General features: G+C 48.1%; 1 protein-coding gene across 1 annotated transcript in view; it reads right to left on the reverse strand.

Moving 5' to 3' along the window:
• LOC116956968 (uncharacterized) overlaps positions 1-21,653 on the reverse strand; it is a 45,684-nt gene that overhangs the window by 12,990 nt on the left and 11,041 nt on the right. Inside the window, exons 2-7 of the mRNA XM_076054768.1 lie at positions 16,347-16,496; positions 11,766-11,844; positions 11,259-11,387; positions 8,474-8,608; positions 6,036-6,146; positions 2,585-2,641 (exon numbers count right to left, since the gene is read on the reverse strand). Coding sequence (XP_075910883.1) covers positions 2,585-2,641; positions 6,036-6,146; positions 8,474-8,608; positions 11,259-11,387; positions 11,766-11,844; positions 16,347-16,457 — 622 coding nt within the window. The 5' untranslated portion in view covers positions 16,458-16,496. The remainder of the gene's footprint in view (positions 1-2,584; positions 2,642-6,035; positions 6,147-8,473; positions 8,609-11,258; positions 11,388-11,765; positions 11,845-16,346; positions 16,497-21,653) is intronic.

The following is a 21,653-nucleotide window of genomic DNA, read 5'->3' on the forward strand; positions in this document are numbered from 1 at the left end:
GCATCCCACATCAGAGAATGAGGAGGCTTATCGCTCAGAGGTTCGGAGAGGCATGCGGTACTGCAAGGATGGGTTGTGGTCATGGGTTGCTTAGGAGATGGAGTCAGCCACAGTAGGCCGCGATCACAAACCATCTTCTTGGTTCTTTCGGTAAAATCACTTAGATAGAAAACCAAAGTAAAAATTTAAGCAAAAAAATCCCACGACGTTTCGATCGCAACACAAGCAATCACAAGCGTTTTTTTGAAGAATATGAATTCCTGCAGTCATGAAAGCTTTGATCGATCGTCATCTTCTGAAGAAGACCGCTTGTGTTGCGATCGAAATGTCGTGGGTTTTTTGCTTTAATTTAGATTTTTGTTTTCTATCTACGTGACTTTACCGAAAGAACCAAGAATATGAATTCCTGTAGTCACGAAAATTTTAAGTCTAAAGATCACAAATCACTCTTTAATGCCATCAAAAAAGTAACTTGCATCACCACAGCTATGACCATCCTTAAAGGAAAGAAATGTGATCCAATCTCCGACCCCCAGAAATATATTTCCAGATTCTTTTAGCATTTCTGTGAGGTCGTGGGGGAGGGGAAATCCCTCAGCCTGGAAGACATCATGCTGTAAAACGGGGATGATCCTGCTGAGGCTGCCATGCCTCAAATACTGGAAGAAGTAGTCAACCCCTATTCGTTGGGTCGTTCGGTAAAGTCACGTATACAGGTTCCAATTAATAAGAATAAACTGAACAAAATACTACGACGTTTTGATCACAACACAAGCGATCGTCATCAGGATGACTATCGCTTGTGATGACATATTTTCTGTCCGTCTGCTACAGCAGAGGTGTAGGGAATTCCAACAAGACCTACATCTCTGCTTTATTTACCTGGTCAAGGCCTATGAACCCATCAATAAGCCTGGGCTCTGGGTTGTTCTTCATACTACCTGAGTCCCTGACTCTCTGCTCTCAATCATTAAGGACCTTCATGATGGTGGCCAGTAGTCAGAGATATTCTCTGGTCACCTTGGGGTGCGACAAAGATGTTCTCTGACTCCAACATTATTTAACATCTTTTTCGACCACGTAGCTCGCGAAGTCTTCCATGGCTGTACCAGAGGAATATATATCTGGTACAGATACAATGAGAGGCTGATTGATGCCCATGTGCGGTCGAGGAATGACTCCCGATTGATCAATCATGTTACGTATGCTGATAATGTGGTGATTGCTTCTCACTCAGAGGAGGAGATGGAGCTGCTGCTACTGAGCCTGGAGTGAACCAATAAGAGATCGGTCATGTAGCCAACATGCCCAGCCATGACATGCCCAAACAGCTTTTGTTCAGCCAGATAGAGGAGTCTAAATGTGCGTGGCATGGTCTAGAGAAGAGATGGAATTCTGTGGTAAAAGGGGATGTGGAGCTGAGGGGATTTGCCGTTTAGTGGTACCAGCGGTGTAAAAATTGGCGTCCGTGGAGAAGGCTCATGAAGGATGCTGCTACTGGGCAGTTGGAGGCAGTCGCCTTCCAGCAACGACGAAGGGTAGAGGATAAACGCTCACAATAACGAGCGGAGAGCCATGCAGCTAAAACAAAAGTTGGCACAGTAGGGGGCACAAGTGGTGCATCGGCCAGTCATCTCAGTCAGTCAACCCATGGCACCTGGGTCTGTCCTGTGACCTGCCAGCAGGCGTTCGACACTTCACTTTGCCTTAAAGTGCACATAGCCTGGCACAAGCACTGTGGTGATGTCACCGCCACTTAGTGGGGAATGGCGGTTGTTGTTATCAGTTGTTGGACCACCACTACCTTTGCCCCCTACTGCTCCAACTCACTGCGTTTAATGCACCTGGGCGCTCCGCTCATTGTCATGAGCAGCGTCCCTCCTCTGCCCTCCGTTATTATGTGGGAAGTGGTAGTGTAGCGGTTAGCGCGCTGCGCTATAAACCTGGCGACCCGGGTTCGATTCCTGCTCATGGCCAACATCAGTGATGACTATCTGAACCGGTCCTGGGTCTCCCCTAGGTCGACTCAGCCTCAAATGAGTACCTGGTGCGATGTGTAAACATCGCCACTGGGGAGACAAAGGCGGCCGGGCGTGGTGTTGGCCAACCACCCCCTCATGTGCCGTGCCAGCCTTTATAGGTGCTCGCTAACAGCACTTGCCCCTACAGTCTGTTAAGGCTATACAGGGGATCTTTGTTGTTGCTGCTGGAGGCCGACTTGCCCTCCCAACTTGTCCCCCCGAAAGTAAGCGTCCTCAACTGTGCAACTATCCTGGCACTGCCCAGCAGCAGCAGCGTCCTTCCCGAGCCCTCTCCTCCACCACAAGCGACAATCATGGCCGCTGTTAGGCATTGTGCGCGGCTGGAGGTCGACGTGCCTAAAAATCAAACGTTGTTCCCTGTTTTCCTTTCCTCACCACCTTTGCCAACCTGTGCTGTCTCAGCGTGGAGAGGTTGCTGTTGAATGACAGCCGTGGCCCCCAAAGCAAGGTGGTGTACACGCAGGAATCAATCTGCGTGATTTGCTGTTCATCTTGACCTGTAGAAGGTGCAGAAGGTCCAGCCTCAGGGTTGTGTGTATTACCATTAAGCAGGCCCAATGCAGTCGATTCTTGCTGACTATAGTTACCAGGCTCTCCTTCTGGAGGTTGAAAGAGAGAAAAAAATCAAATGAATGCAGGCAAAATGTTAAAAAAGGGTGTGCAACCCTGATATTGCCCATTCACTCTACCGAGGATCTTTGGCATACTTCATATTTACAAAAAATAAACTATTTCTTATTTTACCAGGTAAGACCCCACTTAGCTATGTAGCTATTTTTAAGAAGCGACCTGGCCATCACAAATGACAGAGGCTCAACAAAGTGGCTGATTACCATACAGCGATCATTGAATCCATCCTCACCTCCTCCATAACCGTCTGGTACGCTGCTGCCACTGCCAAGGACAAGAGCAGACTGCAGCGTATCATCCACACTGCTGAGAAGGTAATTGCCTGCAATCTACCGACCCTCGAGGACCTGCACACGACAAGGTCTATGAGGCGAGCGAGGAAGATTATGGCCGATTTCTCCCACCCTGGACACTCTCTGTTTCAGCTACTCCCCTCCGGCAGAAGGCTTCGGTCCATCAGGACCAAAACCTCACGCCATAAAAACAGTTTCTTCCCATCTGCTGCTGGCCTGTTAAACAAGGCCAAGGGCTAACACTGTTTTTAACATTTGATCTACATAACGACACGTTGCTGATATTAACTATGTTTCCCTATTTGTATTTTTAAATTATATCTTAAAGCTATTTTATATTCGATATTTATTTAATTTTATATACTTCAGCCCCTTAGTGTTAGACTTTTAACCCTTATTATAGTAAGACTTGTTTAAAACTTATTTAAGATTTTAGATTCCTATATGTTGAATGTATGCACCATCCTGCCAAAGTAAATTCCGTGTCGGTGTGAACTTACATGGCGAATAAAACCCTTTCTGATTCTGATCATCGCGGTGATATGTATAGCAGCAGCCAAATACTCTTAAATGCGTGACGTTGATTCTAAATGTGGAGGGTAAAAATCGGAGGACGCGGAGGAAAAATCCACGCTACTACCACGGGCAGAGGGAGAGACGCAAACTCCAAATATACAGCGGGCGTCAGGGTCAGAATCAAACTCACGACTTCCTATATACCAGGTGAGGAAGTTAAAATTTCACCCTCAGCCAATCAGCGACGCCCGCTTATGGGTGGGGCAAGTCCTCAGACTTGGCTTTGCTTAACATTCTAGATTTATAGCTTTCGTGACTGCTAGGATCCATACTCTTTGGTTCTATTGAGTAAAGTCACGTAGGTTACTTTACCCAATTCTCTCATCAAAACTTTATACCAAAGGGCTCATTGCATTTCGGACCAACACCACCTGACCAGTGAATTAAAACATGTACACCTGGCCCTCAAAAGGAATGGTTCCTCTGACCGTACCATCCGCCAAGCTGTTTCTCCCTTCATACAGAAACAACCACTTGATACTCCGGTCAAAACCATCACACTTCCATATATAGCAGGAGTTACTAAAAAGATTTCCAAAATTCTAAACAAACACAAGATCCAGGTCCGGTTCAATACAGTACACAAAATTCGTGATCTGATCCCATCCGTGAAGGATGTCATTCCTGACTTACAGTACCCCGGGGTTTACAAATTGAGTTGTACCTGCGGTGATTGCTATATCGGGGAGACAAAGCGACATGTCTCTGACCGAATTCGCGAGCACAAATCAGATTTGAAACACGGCAAAAATAATTATTCTGCCGTGGCTGATCACTGTTACAACGCTGTGGGTGATCACGACATAATTTTCTCTGATACCAAGGTTCTTTGCAAACCCACGGGCTTTTATCAGAGATTTGTTCACGAGGCAATTCAGATCTACAAACACAGACACAATTTCAACCGAGAAGATGGTTTCAAATTAAGCAACCATTGGAAAGATGTTCTAAATCGAACTAAACATTAAACTCATTTCAATGGTACAGTATATTTTTTTCAAGTAGTGGTACCCCAAACTTTCGCAGCTCTTATAAATTCCCTTTTCACACCATCAATAGGTAAACTCCCCCTCCCCCCCCCCCCGCGCCAAACGGCAAGTCCACCGGCATGTACACCACCTCTTTTTTAAAATCGGCCAATCAAATGCTAATTTTTATGCTAATTTCTTTGTCAGGACACCTTGTTTGATCGCACACAGTTTAAAGGTCCGATGTCTGAGCGTGGTTGTGTTTCGCTAAATTCTCCTGTTTGATTTGTACTAGGTGCCTCGGTGAATGTATATGCTCTGACTTTAACATAGCTATTTCTGTGACCAGTTACAAGCTAATCACTCAGCTATTTCAATGCTAAATTCGATGCTAATTCCTTTGTCAAGGGGTGCCTCTGCGGATGTGTATACTTTAACTTAGCTATTTCAATGAGCCATTTCAATGCTAAATTATATGCTAATTCCTTTGTCAAGGCGCTTTGTTTTTGCTCACACAGCTTAAAGGTCGTGATCTGAGCGTGGCTTTTTTCACTCCAGCGCTGTCCTCCAGACAGTCTCGTCCCTTCACCTGATGAAGGCCGCTTGTGTTGTGGCCGAAACGTCGTGATTTTTTGTTATTTTATTTTCACCTACGTGACTTTACCCAATAGAACCAAAGAGTTTGCTTAACATTATAGTTGATCATCGATTATCCAGCGCGCAATTAAACTGGCTTACAAATTTTATCCGACGACCCCGGGCCGATCCGGCGAAACCGCTCCAAAGGCTGTAACCAGTCAGGTGATCGGCACCACGTGAGTGACAAAGTAGCTACGCTTGATTCCATTGTTAAATATTACATACAGTGCATTATACACTACATACAACAACTTCATGAAAATATTGCACGGATATGCATACAAATCAGCAGGCATTCATAAGAGTATTCGGCTGCTGTACATTTCCAACGTGAAGGTGAGCCACTTTGTTGAGCTATCATTTGTGATAGCCAGGTCGCTTCTGCAAACAAGCTACATAGCTCAGTAGGCCCTTACCTGGTAGAATCAAATACTTTTTAATTTCGTACTTCATTATGAATCTAACCCAAAAGAAACCTTTACAATGAATGATATTGGTTCGCATGAAAGCCCTAATACGCGTTAAACTGAAGGCGGCTTTAGCGGCTATTTAATAAACTGTCTCCCCTATTGAGTAAAGCGCCACTCTCTCCGGAGTGCAAGTCCAGTGATGGTCATATTCTGTCACGCTTTCACCTGGTCTGGTGAAAAACTTACTGGCGCCATCTGTGGGAACAGAAGAGCTTCATAGATCATCAGATTTCCTCCAGGTGTATCAATATAAATAAAGACTCTGATTCTGAACTTTATGACCTCACGCCCCCTTACTGGACCATGAGTGAATAAAGAGCTTCGTAACTCTTGGGATTTCCTCCTCCTCCAGTATATAACTAAATAAATATTCTAGTTTACAGGTGCACGCCAAAGTGAAAATGCTCGCTACTTTACCGCATGGAAATCTTCCACCCTTCTTCTTGTGGATGAACGCAGCAGCGCCAGCAGCGACAATCAGAAGCAGCAGAACCACGGTCAACACAATGCCCGCTGTCTTGTCTCCTCCTGTTTGAAAAGAGACGCACACAGGGTTTTGTGTGTGTGTCTGGGTGTGTCGCTGTCTCTCTGTGTCTGCGTGTTTCTCTGTATGTGTCTATGTATGTTGTTGATCTGGTGATTGCTGCTCACTCAGAGGAGGAGTTGGAGGTGCTGCTGCTGAACCTGAAGTGTGCCACTAAGAGGTGGGGTCTTACCATCAGTCCCACCAAAACTAAGCATGGGTATTTTGGGTGATGAATAAGTTGTGGAAAGAGTGGAGAGTTGACCATGTCTGGGCAGTATGCTTATGACCAGCTCCTGTTTACACAGCAGAGGTCTCACTCCGAATCAGCTGGCCGGCATTATCTTTTCATCGGCTGCACAATGCTGTGTGGAAGCTACCTGGTCTGTCGCTCCACACAAAGCTTTGGGTCTTCAATCTGCTTGTGAAACGTGGACCCCTCTAATGGAACATCTGCGCCAGTTAGAAACATTCAGGCTGGCCTGCCTGCAATCCATCCTGGGTTTAATCAGGCTGGATTGTGTGAGGAGCTCACATATCCTTGAAAGATCTGGAAAACATTCCCATCAGTGATCTCCTCCGGCAGGCAAGGCTGCATTGGCTGGGTCATGTAGCCCGTATGCCCAGCCACCGCATGCCTAAAGAGCTTTTGTTCGGCCGGATAGAGGGAGCTAACTGGGCACGGCATGAGCTAGACAAGAGATGGAGTGATATGGTACAAGAGGATGTGGAGCTAAGTAGGCTTGCCAATTACTAGTACAAGGGGTGTCAAGATCGGCCTCTGTGGAGCAAGCTTGTAAAGGATGCTACTGGGCAGTTGGAGGCAGTCACCCTTCAGCAACAACTGAGGGCAGAGGAGCGACGCTCACAACAACGAGCAGAGCGCCAGGTGGCTAAAGCACAGTAGGTTGGCACAGTAGGGGGCACAGGTGGTGCATCAGCCAGTCATCTCAGTCATTCAACCCGTGGCACCTGCTGGGTCTGCCCCGTGACCTCCTGACAGCGGGCGGTAGTGTAGCGGTTAGCGCACTGCGCTATGAACCCAATGACCTGGGTTCGATTCCAGCTTACGGCCAACACCAGTGACGATGATCTGAACTGGGCCTGGGCCTCCCCTAGGTCGACTCAACCTCGAATTAGTACCTAGTGCGGTGTGTAGTAAACATCGCCACTAGGGAGACAAAGGCGGCCGGACGTGCTGCTGGCCACCCACACCCTTGTGTACCACAGTGCCGGCCTTCATAGGTGCTGCTGTCACTTGCTACTAACAGCACTTGCCCCTACAGTGTGTTATAGGCTACACAGGTGATCTTTGTCTGTACGTATCATCTAGGGGCCGCTGCAAAAGTTAAATGTGCCGAAGCCGTGTCATCGGGTCGGCCAATCGGTGAATCTCAATGCAGCAACAATAACATCTCCCGTATGTGACGTGGTGTGTGTACGTCCATCGGTTTGTCTTCCCGTTCCGATATGTCTGATGACGCACATACGTGAATGTACGTCGTAAGTTTGTCTCCCAATTCCGTTTAGTTTACGATGACGTACGTGATGTGGTGTACATCATCAGTTTGCCTTCCTGTTCCATTTCTAGTTATGCACGTGACATGACGTGGTGTACATCGCGATGCGCGCATGCGTGTGTGTGTGTGTGTACGTCATCGGAAATGGAAACCAGAAGTGAAAAAACAAAAATGTAAATATTACTTTTGTCGGTGCATCGTCAAGTGCCGAGGCTCCCCACATGTGAGGTCTCGTGGGAGAGCGGAGCGTGTGTGGGTGCGTGCATGCGGCACAGTTTTTGTTGCCAGCCATCGTAGAGAGACAGCGTGCTGCAGCCGGTTCATGTCGCTGCGTTTCTCTCTGTGTGTGCGGTGAGTAACGACGTCTTCATAACAAAACAAGGGCTGCTTCTGCTGCTGCTATCCAACCCTCTCTCGGAAATTTTAATTAACGCCGAAACCGCTTTCGCACCGCACGTAGCCGACCGTCCTAATCGGAGGTGTATGTGTGTATGTGCGGTGAACTTCTTTCGCACCGTACGTAGCTGACTGTGGTGATATGTGGGTCTCTATGGGTGTCTCTATGAGTGTCTGTGTGGGTATCTGTGGTTCTATTGGTGTCTTTGGGTCTCTGTGTATGTATGTGTGTTGAACTTATTTTGCAACGTTCTTAGTCATCTGTGATCATCAGAAGCGCTAGCATCACACTAACACCGTGGCAAGAGGCATCAGGGTTGGGGATCAAGCCCACGACCTCATGCACACCAGGCGATGTACTCAACATCTAACTAAACCACCTTGAGCATGGGGACCTCAGCCTGCGTTCGTTTTACCGCTGGGTGCACCGGTCGGAGTTTGCGTTGCATTGCTTGGAACTCGTGTGCAGAACTCGTCTACTTTGTGGAAGCCGTCTTTACATCGGCACAGCGTGTTGGAGCTCCCGGTGCAAGGCTGGACAATTTCCTCATCTGTGCAGGAAGACACGGTGGGAAAAAACAAAAAAATCCATGTGGTGACCACCACAGTGAGAGAGACGCAGACGGAAAATATACTGCAGCAGGCGTCATCAGGGCCACGGGATCAAACCCACGACCTCCTGCATACCAGGCGAAGGAGATAACAACTCGCAGGTTATACCATACGCAGTTCATCACATCTACACTTCTATTTCAGGAACGAGACAGGAGGACTTCTCCACAAATCTGGCTCTTGCCTGATAAAGCTGGTTGTAATTACTCGTTATATGTCATGGTACTGAGATTGTAAATGTTGTGGCTTGGCTCTAAAACACAACGGTATACTGTTCTAGCACACTACACTATACACTATACTACTATACACTACTATACACTACACACACTATACATTAAACTACTATACACCACACTATACACTACACTAATAACACTACTATACACTACACTATACACTACACTGCTATACACTACATTACTATACACTACACTAATAACACTACTATACACTACACTACTATACACTACACTACTATATACTACAGTATACACTACACTACTATACACCACACCATACACTAGTGCTGTACTAGTAACGAATTGGCACGTTCTGTTTATGTAAAAAACCTTACTAATTGGCTGTGTCTGGTAGTGGCAGGTTTAACGACAATTATATAATTGCATGATCTAATTTGATTTAAAGCTTTCGTGACTGCAATGATTCATCTTCTTTGGTTCTTTCGGTAAAGTCACGTAGAATGAGAATAAAATAATAAATTGATAAAATAAAATAACACAATAATATTCTCACGACGTTTCGGCCACAACACAAGCGGCCTTCATCAGGTGAAGGGGGCGAGACTGTCTGGTAGGACAGCGCTGGAGTGAGAGAGCCACGTTCAGATCACGGCTTTTAAGCTGTGTGAGAGGAACAACCCAAAAAAAACCTGTATTATGGGGTTTTAACAATCTTGATTTGAAGCTTTCGTAACTGCAGGAATCCATACTCTTTGGTTATTTCGGTAAAGTCACATAGGTAGAAAAATAAAATACAAATAGTATATCACGACGTTTCGATCGCAACAAAAGCGTTCATCATCAGGAAGAAAAGAGAGGGGGACAGCTGCTGAGGCAGACTGTTTGAAAAAGTTCAAAATGGGTGTAGCCCAAGGGTCATAAACGAAGTGGGCGGGGCTATAATCTTTGGTTCTATTCGGTAAAGTCACGTAGGTCAAAAAATAAAACAAAAATCACGACGTTTTGGCCACAACACAAGCGGCCTTCATCAGGTGAAGGGACCAGACTGTCTCGAAGACTGCGCTGGAGTGAAACAGAGCCAAGCTCAGACCACGGCCTTTAAGCTGTGTGAGAGGGATTAAGGTGCCTTGACAAAGGAATTAGCATAAAAAAATTAGCATTTAATTGGCGGACTTAGCATGATGAAAGGTGTAGAGAGGGTGAACATGCGGGTGCACATGCATGCTAAGTCCGCCAATTCTTCTGCCGTAGCTGATCACTGTTACAACGCTGTGGGTGATCACGATATAATTTTCTCCGATACCAAGGTTCTTTGCAAACCCACGGGTTTTTATCAGAGATTTGTTCACGAGGCAATTCAGATCTACAAACACAGACACAATTTCAACCGAGAAGATGGTTTCAAATTAAGCAACCATTGGAAAGATGTTCTAAATCGAACCAAACATTAAACTAATTTTCAATGGTACAGTATATTTTTTCAAGTAGTGGTACCCCAAACTTTCGCAGCACATGCAGGTGCATGTGCACCCGCATGTTTACCCTCTCTACACCTTTCATCATGCTAAGTCCGCCAATTAAATGCTAATTTTTTATGCTAATTCCTTTGTCAAGGCACCTTAATCCCTCTCACACAGCTTAAAGGCCGTGGTCTGAGCTTGGCTCTGTTTCACTCCAGCGCAGTCTTCGAGACAGTCTGGTCCCTTCACCTGATGAAGGCCGCTTGTGTTGTGGCCGAAACGTCGTGATTTTTGTTGTTTTACTTTTTTACCTACGTGACTTTACCGAATAGAACCAAAGAGTATGGATCCTTGCAGTCACGAAAGCTTCAAATCTAGAATTGGGCAGGGCTAGTTATGTTAATGTGAGAAATTTGCATGTTAATGTAAGATTGGAGAGCGGCCTCCATGTGGGCGTGGAGGTGGCGATGTTACTGTGATATAGTACACCATCCACTACTATACACGACACTACACTGCACCATACACTACACTATTCACTAATCTATACACTGCACTATACACTACACTATAAACTACACCATACACTAAACCACTATACACTACACTACTATACACTACACTACTATACACAACACCACTACACTACTATACACTATACTGCTATACACTACTATACATTACTACACACTACACTACTATACACTACTACACACTACACTACTACACACTACACTACTATACACTACACCACTATACACTACACTACTACACATTACACTACTATAAACTACGACACACTGATAGACAGTACACTACTACACACTACAACACACTACACTAGTATACGCTTCCGTATAATTAAATCAGACATTTAGAGGAACGCCAATTCTAATTGATAAAGACACAAGGGAAGTGGTTGTTACTTTTTTCACAGGGCTTGCATTTCAAACATCCTGATAGGTAGTTTGCTACGGCCGTGTAGAATCCGTTAGGACAGTCCCCACAGGTCGAGGGGCCTTTGTTTTCCGTGCATTCATTTATCAAGTATTGCCCTGCAAGAGACGAGAGGTGCAAAACAAACAAACATCATCATGATCACAGACACCAAATACACAGCAGCAACGCATCATCAGGGTCAGGGAATCGAAGCCACAACCTCCTGTATACAAGGCGAGGTAGTTAACATCTCCTAGCCACCGTGGTCATGATGAGAGAGAGACGCTGGCTCCAAATACACAGCAGCAGCGCATTGCCAGGGGCACGGAATCGAACCCACTACTTCCTGCACACTAGGCGAGGTGGTCAACATCTCCCTAGCCACCGTTGTCCACAAATGCACGCCTCAAAAACGGCAACTTTTTTTGGTCTATGACAGCGCTGATTACTTTAATGCCGTGACTGCACTATTTCGTTTTTGGCTCTGCCCTTACCTGGCTTGCACAGCTCACAGCAAAGGTCAGTTTTTTCCACGTGGTGGAATCCATGAAGACACGGAGACTCTGTTGGTGTCTGTGGGTGGCAGGAAAGGGGTGCATTGTATTAGACCTTTACGTGAGTATGTAACTTTGTTGTTATGAGGTCGTCACACTCCATCATTGTCGTCATTAAAGCAAAAACAAAGAAGAAGATCCCCCATGTAGTCTGTAACAGACTGTTGGGGCAAGTGCTGTTAGCGAGCAGCAGCACCTATGAAGGCTACCGGCATTGTGGCACACGAGGGGTGGGTGGCCAGCACCACGCCCGACCGCCTTTGTCTCCCAAGTGGCTATGCTTATTACACTATACCAGGTACTCATTTGAGGCTGAGTCGACGTAGGGGAGGCCCGCGACGGGTTCAGATAATCGTCACTGGTGCTGGCCGTGAGTGGGAATCGAACCCGGGTCGCCAGGTTCATAGCGCAGCGCTAACCGCTACACTACCGCTCACATACAGATACAGACACACACACAGACACATGCAATCCATCAAATGCTGCAAAGAGCAGTTTCGAACAGGGAAACCTTCCGAGCCGTTACCGCAACATCCCACAGAGCACCACCTCAGCGAGCCACCAACCGCTGGTGAGCTGGGGCGTGGCCATCAAGCAGACGAAGTCCAACAGAGCATGCAGTCCGGACGGCATCCCAGCTGAAGTCTTCAAAGTTGGCAGCCAACTGCTCACTTCAAGGCTCCACAAGCTGATCCATCCGGATCTGGCACGAAGAAGACCTCCCCGGCGGCCGTCGTAACAATCTTCAAGAAGGGGTGACAAGTCTTGATGTGGAAACTACAGGGGGGATCTCCCAGTTGTCCATTGCAGGACAGAGCCTGGCCCGCATGCTGGTCAATCGCCTGAGTCCTGTTTGCTGAGAAGGTCCTGTCGGAGGCACGGAGCGGATTCTGAACATCCCAGGGCACTGCAGATTTGGTTTTCGCGGCCCGACAGATTAAAAATAAGTGTCACGAGCGGCGTCAAGAACTGTTCTCGGCATTCATCGACCTAACGAATGCACTTGACTCCCTCAACCGGGAAGCCCTTTGGAGTATCCTCCGCCGTCTTCGACTGCCACTGTACCGAGTGGGGGATCTGATGCGGACGCCTTTCAAATTCGAACGGGTGTCAGACAGCGTTGCATGATCACCCCCACCTCATTCACCACCTATATACGGCCATGGTCACCCTCCTTGTCGACGGTGGCCTTCCATCTGGCATCAGCATCTGGTAAACCTTCCATCTGGTGTCAGCATCCGGTAAACCTTCCATCTGGTGTCAGCATCCGGTAAACCTTCCATCTGGCGTCAGCATCCGGTAAACCTTCCATCTGGTGTCAGCATCCAGTAAACCTTCCATCTGGCGTCAGCATCCGGTAAACCTTCCATCTGGTGTCAGCATCCAGTAAACCTTCCATCTGGTGTCAGCATCCGGTAAACCTTCCATCTGGTGTCAGCATCCGGTAAACCTTCCATCTGGCGTCAGCATCCGGTAAACCTTCCATCTGGCGTCAGCATCCAGTAAACCTTCTCTCTGGTGTCAGCATCTGGTAAATCTTCCATCTTGCGTCAGCATCCGGTAAACCTTCCATCTGGCATCAGCATCCGCTACCATCTGGACAGGAAGCTCTCCAACCTCGGATGTTCTCGGGCAAAGAAGAAGCTGACTCACAAAGGACATCCGCGACGTGCAGCTGGCGGACGACTGCTGTGTGGTGGCTCAATCTGCGTGGGACATCCAGACGACCCTCCATGTATTCAACTCTGCATACAAGAGACTTGGCTTAACTTGGAACATCACCAAAACCAAGGTCCTCCACGAACCGCCATCCAACAACAAGCCAAACAACCCCCCCCCCCCCCCCCCCAACTATCGATGGAGAGGCATTTCAATACGTGGAGTAATTCTCTCACAGCGGTAGTCATCTCTCGTCGACGAGGAGATCCAACGCAGAGTCCGGGGTGACAGCGCCACCTTCTACAAACTGAGCCGTCTTCAATGACGGAGATCTCCGCAGGACAAAAAAGCTCCACATTTACCGAGGGCCGTCGTCGTCCCGACGCTCCTTCATACTGCGGCGAAACGTGGACACGCTACCGGGGGCCACGTCACTGCACTCGAGCGCCTCCATCAGCGCTGCCTTCGCCAATTCCAGGGAATCGAGTGGCAGGATCACTGCACCGAGGCGAGTGTCCTCCTCCAAAGCCGACACCACCGGCATTGAAGCAACAACAACAACAACAAAAAAGAACTCCGACGGACCGGCCACTCACTGCATCCGCACGCCTGAGAAGCGCCTTCACCCGGCCAGATCCTTTTCTCCGAAGGCTCTCCGATGGTCAGCGGATGAGGGGAGGACAAAGGCAGCGGTTTCAAGGATACCCTCAGCGTCCTCCCTGAAGCGCAGAAAAATGATCCCTCGATTCTGGCAGGAGCAGCGGGCTGCCAACCTCCTAAGGGTGGCGCCGCTGCATCCACCACCAGCCCGCGGGCTCCACTCGGAGACCAAAAGTCTCAATGGCGAAGCGGATCGCCGCCAAAGAAGAAAGGAAGAGGAAACCGACCTGGCACCGCGGATTTCCACTTCCAGCTGGGACCGCCACCGCGGTGCCCTCAATGCCCAAAGATCTGCGGATCCAGAATTTGACTCCTGAGCCACCAACAAACCCTGATGGACGTCATCCTCAAACCCCGAGGGACTGACGACAACGATGAGTCTCTGGATCTCTGTGGGTCCCTGTGGGTTTCTGTGGGTCTCTATGGGTCTCTGGGTCTCTATGCATCTATATGGGTCTCTATGCATCTATATGGGTCTCTATGGGTCTCTGGGTCTCTATGCATCTATATGGGTCTCTGTGTATCTATATGGGTCTCTATACATCTATATGGGTCTCTATACATCTATATGGGTCTCTGTGTATCTCTATGGGTCTCTATGTATCTCTATGGGTCTCTATGGGTCTCTGGGTCTCTATGCATCTATATGGGTCTCTATGCATCTATATGGGTCTCTATGTATCTATATGGATCACTATGTATCTATATGGGTTCCTATGGGTCTATATGGGTCTCCATGTATATATATGGATCTCTGTGTATCTATATGGGTCTCTGTGTATCTATATGGATCTCTGTGTATCTACATGGGTCTCTATGTATCTCTATGGCTCTCTGTAACTATATGGATCTCTATGTATCTATATGGGTCCCAATGTATCTATATGGGTCTCTATGTATCTATATGGGTCTCTGTGTATCTATATGGATCTCTGTGTATCTCTATGGCTCTCTGTAATTATATGGGTCCCTATGTATCTATATGGGTCTCTGTGTATCTATATGGATCTCTGTGTATCTATATGGGTCTCTATGTATCTCTATGGCTCACTGTAACTATATGGGTCTCTATGTATCTAAATGGGTCTCTATGTATCTATATAGATCTCTGTGTATCTATGTTGAAGAGTTCCCGACGAGGACTCGGATAAGGCTTGGAAGGTAAGGGCTGTCGCCAAGGGTTTATTGAAATTATTACAATACACGAAGGGTGTGACAACTCCCAGGGGTTAGGGGTGCTACACTAAGTCCTGGTCCAGCCCGGCTAGCTCCGGTCTCTCTCTCTCTCTCGAGTCGGATGGAGGAATTTGCCAACCCCACCGACCGGGAAGAGCAGCACCTCCTGCGGCTACCACCGGCTTCACTCCTGACTCTCCACTCGATCCCTCTCTACCCCTGGTTCCCTATCCACCCTTCTTACTCTACCCGTTCCCACAGTGACCCCGCTTTCATCACGGGGTCCCCCTTAAATACTAGAGAAGACATGACGTCATCGAGCCGCCCAGCGCACATGACATCACGTTCCGTGACGTTATCGCACTGGATGGTACACATGACGTCACGTCCCCATTTTACTCCTCTACAACATCTATATGGGTCTCTGTGTATCTATACAGTATCTATGTATCTATATGGGTATGTATGTATCTCTATGGGTCTCTGTGTATCAAATGGGTCTGTATGTATCTCTATGGGCCTCTGTGTATCTCTATACGTTAGAGTGTTTGACTGCTGTGATACGTTTCAACACGATGATGATATCAGCCACTTGGTTGAGCTGCTATCATTAAATGTGATGACTGGGTACCGCTTCTGATAAAGAGCTACATGGCTAGTGGGGCCTTCCACCTGGTAAACTAAAAAGTAGTTTCGTTTATTGTTTAAATATCCACTGGATTGTGGAACCGCCGAGGAGTTCTAAACTAAAATCTATAAAATAAAATTACTTTTATCTTACCAGATGTGGCTAAAATCCACGCAGTGACTACCACGGGGAGAGAGAGACGCAGACTTCAAATATACAGCAACAGCAAGCATTGTCAGGGTCACGGGATCGAAGCCACGACCTCCTGTACACCAGGAGAGGAGATTAACATTTCTCTCGCCACCGTGGCGCCCTCAATGATGATGATGGTCACCTACTCATAGCAGTGACCATCATCATCATTATCATGATCATCAACCCCTCCCCCCTTCTCTTACCGCAGCCACCAATCTGGCACAGCAGCACAGCGCCAGCACCGCCGCGAGCATCTTCCCCCGTTCGGAGACCACCACCGCCACCAACCACCAACTTCCTCTTCTTCTTATCATGATGATGATGATCCGATGGGCATCGTCAGTTCGTTTGTCCTGAGCAACGCACCGCGCACACCACGAGATGGCAAAAGGGGCCCCTTGAGTTGTTGCTGTGTTTTCATTTTGCACGGTTCCGTGAGCGTCACCCCGTGTGTGTGTTTGTCTGTGTGTGTGTGTCTGTGTGTGTCTGTGTATGTGTGTCTATGTGTGTGTCTGTGTGTGTCTTTGTGTGTGTCTGTGTGTTTGTGTGGGGAGCGGTAGTGTAGCGGTTAGCTCGCTGCACTACGAACCTGGCGACACGGGATTGATTTCCGCTCACAGCAAACACCAGTGACGATTATCTGAACCGGTCCTGGGCCTCCCCTAGGTCGACTCAGCCTCAAATGAGTACCTGGTGCGATGTGTAAACATCGCTGCTAGGGAAACAAAGGTGGCCGGCCGTGGTGTTGGCCACCCACCCCCTCGTGTGCCGTGCCAGCCTTTATAGGTGCTCGGTAACAGCACTTGCCCCTACAGTCCATTAAGGCTATATGGGGGATCTTTGTCTTTGTGAGTGTCTGTCTCTGTGTTTATCTGTGTGTCTGTGTTGTTGTTGTGTGTGATCACCAATCACTCTTTAACTCCATCAAAAAAGTTACCTGCAGCGCCACACCTATTACCATCATTTGAGCAAAGAAGGGTGATCCAATCTCCGACCCCCAGGAACAGGTTTGCAAATTTGCTGAGCATTTCTGTGAGGTCCTGGGGGAGGGGAAATCCCTTATTCTGGTAAGCATCGTGGAACAAAGTGGAGATGACCCTAAAGAGGCTACGGTGTCTCAAATATTGGAAGAAGTCACCCCCTGTGATTGGCTGGCTGAGGTGCCATCTGTTGAGGAAGTACTGAAGGCAATCCAGAGTTTGAGACCAGGAAAGGTACCGGGCAGAGATGATCTCCCAAGCGAAATGCTGAGGGAGGGTGGCGTTTGTGCACAGACTGCCCTAGATGACATCATAACAACAGGCTGGCCCACTGGATGGGTTCTGGAAGGATTGGAAGGATGCCCTGGTGGTCCCCCTTTTTAAGAAGAGGGACCGCACATACTGTAACAACTACAGGGGCATCTCATTTCTCAGTGTGCCGGAAAAGGTCCTGGCAAGGATTTTTCAACATTGCCTGGCCTGACACGCTGAGGAGAGGCTTGCGGAGCCCCAATGCGGTTTCAGGAAAGGGCGGACCTGCACAGATGCCATATTTTCTGTCCGTCTGCTACAGCAGAGGTGTAGGGAATAATAACAAGACCTACATCTCTGCTTTATCGACTTGGTAAAGGCCTATGATACCATCAGTAGGCCTGAGCTCTGGGTTGTTCTTTGTGCTTTCGGAGTTCCTGACCCTCTGCTCACGATCATTAAGGATCTTCATGATGGTGAGCGGGCCCGAGTAAAACTACGTGGCCGGGAGTCAGAGCCATTCCCTGTACACCTTGGGGTGCGACAGGGATGTCCTCTGGCTCCCATATTATTTAACATCTATTTTGACCACGTAGTTCGTGAAGACGAGGAATTGGAGACGCTGCTGCTGAGAGTGGAGCGTGCCACTAAGAGGTGGGACCTTACCATCAGCCCCACCAAAACTAAGCACCTGCCTGGGTATTTTGTACCATCGGACACTCCACCCCCACAACTCCCAATCGGTGATGGGGCAGTTGTGGAGAGAGTGGAGAGTTTCCCATACCTGGGCAGTGTGCTCATGACCGGCTCCGGTTTAAAAACAGAGGTCTCATTCCGAATCAGTCGAGCGGCAATATCTTTTCATCAGTTGCGTAACGCTGTGTGGAAGCTACCTGGTCTGTTGTTCCGCACAAAGCTTCAGGTCTTCTCGGCAACGGTTATTCCCTCCCATCTCTAAGCTCGTGAAATGCGAACCCCCCTAATGGAGCATCTTCGCCGATTAGAAACATTTAGGCTGGCCTGCCTACGATCCATCCTGGGTTTAACCAGGCTGGATTGTGTGAGGAGCTCACAAATTCTTGAAAGATCTGGGCGCAGTCTCATCGGTGAGCTCCTCTGGCAGGCAAGGCTGCATTGGCTGGAACATGTAGCCAGCATGCCCAGCCACCACATGCCCAAACAGCTTTTGTTCGGCCAAATAGAGGGGGCTAAACGGGCGCGGCACAGGCTAGAGTAGAGATGGAGTGATGTGGTACAGGAGGATGTGCAGCTGAGTGGACTTGCCGATGACTGGTACCAGCGGTGTCAAGATCGGCCTCTGCGGAGAAGACTCGTGAAGGATGCTCTGGGCAGTTGGAAGCAGTCGCCCTCCAGCAACAACGGAGGGCGGAGGAGCGATGCTTACAACAATGAGCGGTGTGCCGGGTGGCTAAAGCACAGCAAGCTGGCATAGTAGGGAGCACAGGTGGTGCATCAGCCAATCATCTCAGTCGGTCGACCCGTGGCACCTGGGTCTGCCCCATGACCTGCAATGAGGGCGTTCGACATTTCACGTGGCCTCAACGTGCACATGGCCAAGCACAAGCGTAGCAGTGACGTCACCGCCACTTAATGGTGAATGGCGGTTGTTGTTGTGTGTGTCTGTGTGTGTCTGTGTGTGTGTGGCAAAACAACCCCCTACCTCCTCGCGGTGCCGGACGAGCAACTCTGTCGTGGACAGTGCTGTGGGGGGAGTTCCAATTTCGATTGGCTCCTCCCCTCATGGCATCTGTGTCCACCACAGGGGCTAAACGGGGGCTCTGGATGGGTGCGAGGGGCTGGTAACCCCTCCACCTTCAATTAATTACCACTAAACTACGAATGAAATATATAACTAATATGCTTGTGCCGGAGGCCCCGGGGGGCCAGGCGTCTATGACGTCTCCTGGCCAAACCCCAATTGGCAGAGCCAGCAAATTGAATATCTACCTTCGGGGCTCTTCCAGAAACAACGAAAAACCACTACGGGTGGCCACGTGGAATGTTCGAACGCTCACTGCGGAGGAGAGGCTGCCACTCCTCTGTCGGGAGCTGGACCGGTACCGCCTGGTTCTATGTGGCATTCAGGAGGTCCGGTGGACCGGTTCTGGCTCCTGCCACCATGAGGGGTGGACAGTCCTCTACTCGGGGCAGCAGACTGCCAAACAACAGGGTGTGGCTCTTCTTTTGAACAAAAGAATGAAGGGGGCGTGGGAGTGTGGTGGTGAGGTGTGGGAAGCTGTAAGCCCCAGGCTACTTTGGGCTCGCCTTCCCATCAACCGAAGGCGAGGAATGGTGGTCGTGGTTACTTATGCCCCCACCGAAGACGAACATCCGTGGAGGGATGCAGGCAAAGCCGATGAGTCAGATGCCTTCTATGACCTCCTGTCACAGGTGCTGGCACAAGTGGCCCCTTGGGATAGAGTCATCATGTTGGGTGACTTCAATGCCCGAGTTGGTCATGATGCTGGCACCTGGTCTGGAGTGATTGGAGGGCATGGGCCAGATCAGCTCAATAACAACGGTAGGAGGCTGCTAGATTTTTGTGCAGCCCATGCGCTTGTAATTACCAACACACCCAAACTGTATTCACAGATGGTTGGAGGTCAAACAGTGTTAAGATAACAAAAGGGGTTCCACAGGGTTCCATCCTCGGCCCCCTCTTGTTCTCTCTTTATGTCAATGACTTGGGCACTGAACTGGATCATTCCAGGGTAAATCTTTTTGCAGATGACACGATACTGATTACTGCTGGCCGCTCTCCGGATGACGTGATTGCTAAGCTCTAGGGTGATTTCAACAAACTACAACATCAGCTAGTTTCTCTTAAACTAGTCCTGAATACCTCCAAAACCAAGGTGCTATGCTTCTCTCCGGGACTAAAGCAGGAAGTTATTTTTCACCAATTACATTCCTTGAATAATTATCAAATAGAAGAAGTCAAGATCTATAAGTATCTTGGGGTCATCATGGATTCAAAACTTAGTTTTGAAGATCACATTGATTATATTGGTAAAAAGACAAAAATAAAAATTGGTTTTCTGTATCGACACAAGCACTGCTTCCCCCAAATGTTCCGTTTGGAATTGATAAAAGCTACCATACTGCCTCTACTTGACTACTGTGACATCGTGTATAAATCAGCCCCAAGTACTGTACTGAAGAAGCTTGATTCCATCTATCACTCGGCCTTAAGATTTGCATTGAACTGCCCATATAGGACTCACCACTGTGATCTCTACATTGGGTCAAACTTAACATCTCTTAATGTTCGACGGCTTGTGCACCAGATCTTATTTATTCACGATGTACTTACAAAAAATTCCGCAGACTACCTACTGGATCTCCTCTCTGTTTCAAAGAACAAATTTGACCTCAGGTCTTCGCTCATTTACCAGCTTCACATTCCCTATTGCCGTACAAAAACTGGAGGAAGGGCCTTTGCTATTGATGCCCCCAGGGTCTGGAATGCTATTGCCAATAAACTGCAACTTGAATCACTACCTATGAGATCTTCACTCAAAACTGCTCTAGAGGAGTTGTACAACCCTAGCTGCCACTGCTATTCAGTGGCCTAAAATATGGCTCTAAATTTTGGTTATAATTAATTTATATAGTTTATTGTTAAAAATTCGGTCACAGTCCCTATGATCACTGTTACATTGGATTTATGGCTTTTATTTTGGTGATTTCGAAAACGTTTTTTTTGTTTTGGCCATGTTTTTGTTTATTGTAGTACGGAGTTAGACTGATGGCCTTAATCTTAGTTGTCTTGTGGTTGTTGTTGTTATTTGACTTGCATCCCACTGGGATTTTTGCACACAGCGTTGGTGTACGGTGCTATTTCAGGCATATTTTGATATTTTTTTCCTGTATTTTCTGTTTACACAGTCACACATAGTCACTTTAAGATGTTTTCTTGTTCATGTTTTTTGTTTGTTGCGGTTGCACCCGATTCAAGAGCCGAATGGCTCACAGGGCTATACCAAATAAATGAACTAACGCTGTTCCGGCATCGGCGCATCCACACAACATCATGGATGCATGCCGGGTCCAATCAAGAACATCTGCTGGACTACATAGTGACGGACCAGCGGATGCGAGCCCATGTCCTTGACACCAGGACCTACCGTGGAGCTGATCTGCCCTCTGACCATCGACTAGTCATCTGTAAGATGCGCCTGCCATTCTTCCACTCCGGTGGTGGGTGTACACCCAGGACCCCATTCCAACCTAAAGTGGCCTGGTCTCAGTTATCGG

The sequence above is a fragment of the Petromyzon marinus genome, chromosome 68, assembly GCF_048934315.1.
Source record: "Petromyzon marinus isolate PM22_M1 ecotype Great Lakes invasive population chromosome 68, UKy_Petmar_22M1.pri1.0, whole genome shotgun sequence".
In the NCBI taxonomy this organism is placed as follows: Eukaryota; Metazoa; Chordata; class Hyperoartia; order Petromyzontiformes; family Petromyzontidae; genus Petromyzon; species Petromyzon marinus.